At 36.4% G+C, this 10,072-nt stretch overlaps 1 protein-coding gene across 1 annotated transcript; it reads left to right on the plus strand.

The window, feature by feature from the left end:
• Nucleotides 1-2,355: 2,355 nt before the first annotated feature.
• LOC113332084 (uncharacterized protein DDB_G0284459-like) lies at nt 2,356-3,123 on the plus strand. Its single transcript, XM_026578758.1, has one exon. It carries the CDS (start codon nt 2,356-2,358, stop codon nt 3,121-3,123), a length of 768 nt encoding a protein of 255 aa, XP_026434543.1.
• The last annotated feature ends 6,949 nt before the right edge of the window (nt 3,124-10,072 follow it).

Here is a 10,072-nt window from a genome sequence, read left to right on the forward strand (position 1 = left end):
CACGAATTCGAACCCAATCATACCAAATGCTCAAGCTACAAACTTCTTTGCTTTTCTCAGCTGAAACCACTTCAAATCCTCCTCTAAATCACTATATTACAGGTGCACTAATATGTACACTTGTATTACAGGTGCACCAATATGTACACTTATAGAAGGATGGTAACCTGACTGCCAAGAAGCCGTGTCAAGATAAATCTGCAACTGTGCAAACCATGCACTGCAAGAAAAACACATTGGTGCACCTTAAAACAATAAAACATTCTAAGATAATCAGTGCATACGCCACCCAAAACATACCAATAAACTCACAATTTGTGGACAAACAATGCATTAAGTTGCAAAATCTACCACATTACTCATGGTAGTTGACATAAACACATAAGTCTAGTCCAATGAACCCCAGAAAAGAGTCTCTGACTGGTCTCAGTCAAACATTAATGATTAATTAACCTACTATCACCATGTCAATACGAGGAGATTATTAGCCATAGACAGCTGAGCTGAAGCTAAGTATTTTTTGGCTTCTTTTTTAGATTTAAGGTTTAATGTTCATATAGATACCCTATTCATTTCGGTCTTTGAATCTATACAACACTGTTCCTTTTCTAAAATTCTCCAAATCCCTACAATATTGTTCCTTCTCAATTTTTAAAATGAGATACACTTCAGCAATACTCACAACAGCTAAAATGCATCATTTAATATGAAATCTATAACAAATCAACAAAAAAAAAAAAAAAAAAACCTAAATCCATCCAAATAAATAAATAATCACGGATGAGATCAGATTTACAGAAATTAAAGGACAGTTCCTTCTCATTTTCTCCTCTGTTTTCTCCTCAATCAAAACTCCGTTAAAGAAAAGGAACCTTTGGATATAAGATCAAAACAAACTGCTGGCGTAAATTTTATGAATTTAAGTTAAGATTAAGATTAAATTTACCAGATCTGGTTGTTTTGAGATTTTCTTCCAGAGATTCTTCGGGGTTGAGAGAAAGGGGAAAGGTAGAGACGCCTAAAATGATCTAAACTTGATCATGAATCGAATCAAGCTGAAATGTTGTCAAAATCTTATAATGTCGTCTTTGACGGAGTAGATGGAGAGCTCTTCCGAAATATGGAATCAGGAAAGACGCCGATTGTGAAGAAGAAATGTTGATGGGTATTTTTGTTACCAAAAAAAATCATTTTGGATTAAATCGTTGATGAAAGGACTAACTCGTTTTGAATTTTGTGAATTTGGACTTCCTAGTACTAGGCTTGAGAGGGGAAGACTAGAGCGTCCAAAGCCCAACAACTTTGGGACTAAACATCAATTTCTACAATGGGATTCCTCTAGGGAAAATTTCTGTCAATCTAGCATGGAAACCGACCTCATAAAAAGATTTCATAGCTAGGAGGTTATAACTCGAACTCTTTAACGAGACTTGCATTAAACCATCTAAGAGCTTCTCCAATGGCAATTGTGGATCTTTCATATGTGGCGTCACTTTTAAGACATCTTCTAGGTATAAAATCCTAAATACTAGGAGAAAATAAATTTTGTCTTCAACCCATAAAATGTTGTATCATCGTTTTACTTATTTGTAGGTATATAATTGGTTAAAATTATTTTTTTTTTTGTTTTTAATTATTTTTATTAACAAAAATGTGACTAGGATAGGAAGACATCCTCTAAGTGAATGTCTAAAACTAGAGGTTGACCTAGAGAATGTCTAACTTTTTTTTTTGCGGCATCATTCTCACATCAATGAGTTGGAGATGATTTTTTTTTTTAAATTGTTGTGTATCCTATCTGGATGAAGACTTTTTTCTTCACACACATTCCATTAGAGAAGCTCTAAGCTTATTTGGTGTGCACCTTTTCTGAAGTTATACTCATCTTGTCCACATGCCAGTAATATGAAATATTGTCAGTGTGATCTTTTTGTCGTGATGATCAGTATATCACTATCATCAATATCTTTGTTATGATGATTAGTATCTGATCTTACAGCATTATCTTTATGTGATATGCAGGGTGCGTTCAATGTTCCTTTAATTGTGCAGCTTGTGCTTAAAGTGAGCCAATTAAAGTAGGACCTAATCCACTTTTAAGTGGGTAAACAAATTCGAATTCCATTTCCTTCGAGTGAAGTGGATGAGAATGATTAGGGTTTGGTAATTCCAATTTTGGATCGTGGAGATCAAAGAGAGTGACAAATAAAGAAGCAGAAAAGCTAGTACAAGCCACAAGAATGTGACCTAAGTTGTCGCATGCACAAGTAAAAGTTGAGATGCTTAAAGACTCAATACTTAAACTCATTCAGTTAAGACGCTTCGAATCACATTTCCGTAAAATACCCAGAAGAGATGGCCAGAGTTCGTATCCAATCAGCAGTTGCAGTTCTGTTCACAACAATTCTGTTTTTTATGCCTAAGAAAGTTGTCTCCCACCAGCGACCTTTATGCACGGCTCAGTATGCATTGGCAAATCAAGCTTGTAGTGCGCAACCAGTCTCGGAGGAGCTTTTTGAATATGTCGATGACAACTCCGATGACCCTGAAAGCCAAAGGCGGCGCTCTAGGAACAGGAACAGGAATAGGAATAGGGAACCTGAACACTCTAGAAATAGGGATAGGGAAAGGCATGGGGATAGCAACCAACACCGGCAACCTGAACATTCCAGGAATAGAGACAGGGGACACTCAAGGAATAGTGACAGGGGAAGGCATGGACATGGAGATAACAACCAACACCGTCAACCTGAACACTCCAGGAATAGAGATAGGGGGCACTCCAGAAATAGAGACGGGGGAGGGCATGGGCATAACAATGAACATCGACCACATGAAAACGGACATCGACAATCAAGGAACAGAGACAGGGAGAGACATGGGCACAATAACCAACACCACAACAACCAACACCATCGTAGGAGTTCAAGGAGACGCCGGCATCATCATTTGACACAACAAGAAAGGGATTGTTGTAGATGGTTGAAGGAAATGGATGAGGTTTGTGTTTGTCAATTATTGTTTCGCATGCCTTTTTTCATGTGGAAACCTAAGCATGATTATGTGATTAAGCTCCAGGATGCTTGTACTGTTACATTCAACTGCAGAGGCCGATCATTATAATTAGCTAACAATGGAGCGAGCCTGGACAGAACGACGGGTTCTTAATTCTTGTTTCTTACAGTAAAGAAAAGTTACATAAATGAAAAATTAATTTTAGGTATTTTGTTATTATATTAATGATGATTATGTTAATGTAGTGTTCGAATGTGAATGTATTGTAACTGGTTAAAGGCTTAATTATTGTCGATTTTTTTCATACCAAAGGAGGTAGAATTTCGAGTCTATGAATTGGTTTTGATCGATAGCCAAGGAGATGAAATCACACGCTCTCTTTTTTTTTTGGACAGAATAGTGACACAAACGGAAAGTTACATGGAAGTGTAATCACAAGATCCCGATTAAATACCAAATACTCAACACTTACTACTTTTTGAAACATTGTTATATAGCCCATCATATATTTTTCCCCCCACAAACTCCACCCTATGGTGAAAGGAACACTAGATTTTGTTAGAATCCTATTATTGGGCTTAAAAAAGCCTAGCGTTTTTAGGGGCCACTCAAAAGGAATTAGGGGCCACCTTTTTATTCCCATCCATTGAAGGAGGTTAAGGGATGTCTTAAAAATAAAAAATTGTCTATATTGTCCTTCACCTTTATACTAAATCTAAACCTATATCCTTTATTTTCATAATCATATCATTCCACTTCTTCTTCTCTTTTCCACCCATTGAAATTTTTTTCCATCATTTTAATTTTGATTGAAAACAAAGATCATCGATCAAACAAATGTTATGATTGATTGTTTAAAATTAAAACCCAAAATTCATTAACCTTAAAGTTGAAACTTAGAACATCAAAAAAAAAGGAGTTCAACAAACAAAACGAACAGATGATAGTAGTTGTGATTCAAAATTAGGATTTGATTACTTGAAATCAAAAATTTGATCCGAAAATTTTCTTGGATTTACAGTAGCAGAAACATAATCGGTAGATAACTATCTATTTTACCTACCAATTATGGTTGATGTTCTTGGATTTACACTAGCAGAAACATAATCGGTAGATAATAATCTACTTTACCTACCGATTATGGTTGATGTTCTTCGTTTCTTAAGAACATCAACCATAATCGGTAGGTAAATTGATCGATATCTACCGATTATTCTTGATTCTAAAAATTAAATTTCTCTGTACAAAAAGTTACGCACAATCGATAGATAGTGAACACCATTAACTACCGATTGTGAAAGTAGAAAATTTTGAAACTTTTGTTAAGTTTTGAAAATTTGAATTTGAGGCCATGAACACAATCGGCAGATAATAAGCATCACTTATTAACACAATTCACTTCCGATTATGGTAGTACTAAAATTCAAAAATTTAGTATATTCGGAGGTTAAAGTAACACACTTTACTACCGATTATGGTAGTACCAAAGTTCAAAAATTTTAGGATTTTGGCAAAATCATATTTTGGGGCCAATATACATTCGGAAGTCAAATTTACTACCGATTATGGTAATACTAATATTCGAAAATTGAATATGTTCGGAGGTTAAAGTAACACACTTTACTACCGATTATGGTAGTACCAAAATTCGAAAATTTTAAGATTTTGCAAAATCACATTTTGGGGCCAATATACATTCGGAAATCAAATTTATTACCGATTATGGTAGTGCTAAAAGTTCGAAAATTGAGTATATTCGGAGGTTAAAGTAACACACTTTACTACCGATTATGGTAGTACCAAAGTTCGAAAATTTTAGGATTTTGGCAAAATCTCACTTTGGGGCCAATATACGTTCGGAAGTTAAGTTTACTACCGATTATGGTAGTGCTAAAATTCAAAAATTTAGTATATTCGGAGGTTAAAATAACACACTTTACTACCGATTATGGTAGTACCAAAGTTCGAAAATTTTAGGATTTTGGCAAAATCTCATTTTGGGGACAATATACATTCGGAAGTTAAATTTACTACCGATTATGATAGTACTAAGATTCAAAAAATGAATATATTCGGAGGCTAAAGTAACACAATTTACTACCGATTATGGTTGTACCAAAGTTCGAAAATTTAAGGATTTTGGCAAAATATCATTTTGGGGCAAATATACATTCGGAAGTTAAAGTAACACACTTTAGTACCGATTATGGTTGTACCAAAGTCGAAAATTAAAGGATTTTGGAAAAATCTCATTTTGGGACCAATATACATTCGGAAGTTAAAGTAACACACTTTACTACCGATTATGGTTGTACCAAAGTTCCAAAAAAAAAAAAAAAAAAAAAAAAAAAAAAAAATCCCTCAAAGTTTTTTATCACCCGAATCCTGCTCAAACTACCGAATATTAAAGGGTAATTTTGTCATTACGAAATATGGGAGATAAGGGATGAACACAATTTAGGATTGGGTGACCTTTTTTGTTTTATTTTTGGCCCCTAATTCATTTTGAGTGGCCCCTAAAAACGCTAGGTAAAAAAGGAGGGGATTTTGGGGGCTTATGGGGTCATGAAATAACAATTCATAGAGCCCCTTATCATGGTATTTTTGTAATATCATTCTACCCATTATATGATTAGTACTAATTATATTGATTAAGCTAACTAATTAGTATTAGTGAATGAATTAGACTAATCAAGGCCGTGGATACATCTGTCATCGGCTACACATGAATGGTGGAGTAAAAGTAATGATTAATCTTTTGGAAATCAAAACTTGATTTTGATTTTGATTTTGAAGAAGGAAAAGTGGTGATTTTGGTGAAATTTTTTTCAAAAAATTTGAAGTAAAATGATGAAACCCTTCGTCACAAAACTCGGGATAACCTTATAATCAACTCCCAACATCAATTTATCGATTCAAATCCATTAAAAATCAGAGTAAAAGTCTGAAATTTTTACTCGTTACGGCTGGGAAATTGTATCGAACCAGCCGTAATAACAAAGTTACGGTTAGGATATGAAGAACTCCAAGCCGTAATACCAAGTTACGGTTGGGATCTGAAGAATTCTAAGCAGTAAACACAAACTACGGCTGAGAAGTTAAGAACTTCTGGCCGTTATTCTTCCCAGAATCTCCTGAGTCTGTATTACGGCTGGGATAACATACTTTTCCCTTCCGTAACTGAATATGTAAGCTGAGAAATTTTGATTTTCAACATGAATACATACTACGATTGAAAATTAGTAATACTTTCATTAAATAGACCACAATAAAACCCATTACATATTTAATAGATCCCCATTACAAAGTTGGTTTTAATAACATCCCTTTCGATGTATTAAGAAGTCTTTGATGATGGCGAATTGAGCTTCCAAGTTGAAATTATAACCTTTCCATTTTCTCCATTCCTTCTTAGCTTGAGCTGCGACTTCTCTATCAGTCTCACCTTTAAGTCGAAGTTAGTTGCACATACAATGTAAAAGCCATATATTCTTCCACTTTTTTGCGTATGTCTGAAAATCGAAGATACAATTCAACCCCATCGCGGTTGTTAGTGTTACCTGTTTCACTACAAAAATTCTCAAAAATATTACTCCAATACGATTGACTTGGTAAACAACGTTTCTTTCGTTCTTCTCCCTTCTTTAGAAAGCATAGTACAATTTTTTTGCAAAGAGATAAGTCTTCTTCCAAAGTGAAGTTGAGTTTATCCTTTGAGTACATTGCATTGAGTTTGTAAGAGTTTTGGTGGAGATTATTGATGTAGAAGGTGTGATTTTGATTTGGAATGGATGGCTATATAGAGGTGGAGTTATTTCAAGTTTAAATAAGTGGTTGAACAACTAGAACCTTCTATAGATCAGTCTTTAAACGGATCTATTTTTCAAAATTCAAAAAACTAGCCGATATGATGTGGTATTCAAAATTATAGATATTTACGGCTAGGAAAACGCAAGGTAGACCGAGTCGTAACTCTGTATAAACCTGAAGGGTTTGTGGTGTGTCAGTTTTACGACTAGGTATCTCGGGCCGTAAATAATAATTGTTAATTTTTGTCAGAATTATGGCCTGGATATATAACCGCAACAAGGAGCTTTTTTTTTGGGTTATCAGAGTGACATAGGGATAGGAAATCCCCACCGTATAAATATTTACGGTCAGGAACTTCAAATGTCGACCAAGCCGTAAACCAGAGTTGCAAATTTATGTCAGAATTACAGTTAGGAGTTCTGACCACGAAAAAGATACACGGCCCGGAAATGTAGCCGTACCCAAGACTCATTTAATTTTTGAGTCTCCAGTGCAATATACATCTAGGTATTTCCTGACCGTAACAAGGTTACGGTTTCTTTTCCTAACTGTTTTCCTGTAACGGCCGAGACTTTCCAACCGATATTCTGTGCAAGTTTATTTGACAAGAATTATATGCACTTTCGGCTAGGTTATGTGAAGCATCGACCTAGACGAAAGTGCACAAAAAAATAGTAAATTTGATTTTTTTTCTTAGATTAGACAAATGGAAAGACTAACATTCATTCATAAATGCAAATTTATAAAAATTCATCCATCCAAATCCAAAATCAAACAACAAAAATAGTAAATAGACAAAGTTTTAGATAATAAAAGATCCATAAAGTAAAATAATGAAAAGCGAGTAAATAGTCATTCACTTTCACTTGATCCCTCCTCCGAAGTGCTCAAAAACTCATCCAAATCGTCATCTTGCTCAGGTTCCACAACTTGTTCTATAACTCTAGATTTTTTACCTCGACCGCTGCCACCTTGAATTGGAGTCTTTTTACCTCCACCACGTCCACCTCGAGCACTTGTTCCAGCATGGTTATCTTTTGAACTTGTTCCAACACGGCTAACTTTTGCACTTGTTCCAGCACGACCACCTTTTGCACCTCGACCACCTCGACCTTTTTCACCTCTACCACCTCGACCGGCTTTTCCTTGCTTAGATTGAACTTGGTCACGGGGGGAGTGTCCGGGTCATCGCTAGCAGAAGGAGACCTATACCTTTTAGTTCTCCTTGGTCGTTCCTCTTGATCAGGATATAAACCTGCTTTCTCAGGGATTATTATGCCTTGAACTCGATTCCGGAGTAATCTTTGTTCAGATACAGTTAAGTCCTCACCCAAATCAATCATAAGGGTGATGTCCTTGACCACCCAATTAATTCGTTCGACCTATTGTTTCATATCAAACACACATACTCTAATTATTCATAGATAATTGAAAAAAACAACATATACAAACATAATTAGTAGTGTAGTACCACCATCTTCTCCCGATCATCTTGTTCATTCATTGATGTCTTTGATTTTGAACTCTCTTTATCTGCATTCCTGAAATGTCTCTGCGCCTCCGGATCCAAATTTTCCACATAAGGATGAGCCCACTCTTGATACCATTCCATGTAATTCGCATCCGCTTGGGAAGTCCCATGAGAAGCTTCAAGCAGTCTTCTACTCATTTGGTTTACTTGTTGGGAACGATCATTCCAATGCTCGATCGACGGTGCATTTTCATAGTTCAATTTGACATATTTTTCCTTAAATTGGGAGTTGGCTATGCTCAGTTTAAAAGGAGTTTCTTCAGGTACAATTTTCTGGACAATACCGATTTGGCGGAGCGTTTTACGGGGATCTAAAATGACGAACCCAGTTGCATGAAACAAAGGTCCCGTATAGGTCGCCACATCAGAAAATACTCTATCACCGACTACATGGTCTCCATCCTCATCAAGCTTCAAATATGGATCAAAAGCCACATCTTCGATTGTCAAAGCATCCAACTTTTTCCTCATGTCCTTCATTCCCGTCTCTTTAGCCTTGTGTTGGGTCCCTCCAAACGGGTATCTTCCTCCTGTAGGGTTTTCTAGAGGCCATTTTGTATCCCGAGTAGGCCTCAAGCTTTTAAAATGGTCGTAAGCCCATGAGTACGTCAAAAAAAAATTGTTAATAAGACATGAGTACGTCAATATATAAAAGTAAAATAAATAAACATTCGTTATATTAAAACAAAAAGATACTTGGATAAGAGCAACACATCCCGTAATTTGTGTTTCGTTCCATCTAGAAGCTTTGCAAAGACAGTCCAACACATCAGCAAGGAGGGCGGTGGCGCATGAGTACCTAGGTACCTCATTTGTTTCCGGATCGAGACTGAGAGTCTTCAACCACTGCAAATAACAAGCATTTACCTTATTTCCTGAGAAATCGGGGAAAAAGACGGTCCCAAGAGCGTGCAACAAGTAAGTTATAGCTGTATGCCTAGATCTTTCGGCGTCCATCACCACCAATCCACTATTAGTCTTGCGGTCAGAATCCCCAAACTTATCCTTTAGACGAACCAAATTAATCTTCCTTGCCATATTAACTGTTTCAGCAAGTTCACCGGGTGCACTATTTTTCCTTTTAGCTCTAGGAGCGGCTCCACCACCTATCTCAAACTCTTCTTCCTCTTCATCTTTTCCCCACCCAAGACAGTGCTTCACCAAGACACAAAGCTCATCAAAAGGCATATGATTGTTGAAGACCTCAAACACAACCTTTCCTTCCAAAGCAAGATCAGTGATTTGCTTTGCGTCATCTGGAGTGATAGTCATCTCGCCGAACGGAAGATGAAAAGTCCTAGTTTCGGGCCAAAATCTTTTTCTAAAACCACAAACTGTCACAACGTCATATGTCTTCCGCAACGCCTCGATTTCATACCATAACCCCGAAACTTTTACCAAAGCTATCACATCTGGATGTTCATCGTCCAACAACCAAAACCTTCCTTGTTGGTGCTTTAGTTTAGGGACCGCTTTATCCGGGAACTACAAAAAAAAAATTGGTTGTTCTAATTAATAATCCATAACCAAGGGAATATAACATATATGTAATTTGATTTATTACCTTTGTGCCACAAACCCTAGCATCCCATGAAGACGTGTAGCCAATCAAGACGGAACGATCTCTTGCCTCACCCCAAGGTCTCTCATTCCTCTTGGGAGGTAAAGGCACCATAACATCAATTACTTGTCTTGCCATTTCTTTTGGTGGATACT

Source organism: Papaver somniferum, unplaced genomic scaffold, assembly GCF_003573695.1.
Source record: "Papaver somniferum cultivar HN1 unplaced genomic scaffold, ASM357369v1 unplaced-scaffold_128, whole genome shotgun sequence".
Classification (NCBI taxonomy): Eukaryota; Viridiplantae; Streptophyta; class Magnoliopsida; order Ranunculales; family Papaveraceae; genus Papaver; species Papaver somniferum.

Coding starts and splice junctions, on each gene's coding strand:
- LOC113332084 (XM_026578758.1), top strand. CDS start 2,356: ATGGCCAGAGTTCGTATCCAATCAGCAGTTGCAGTTCTGTTCACAACA.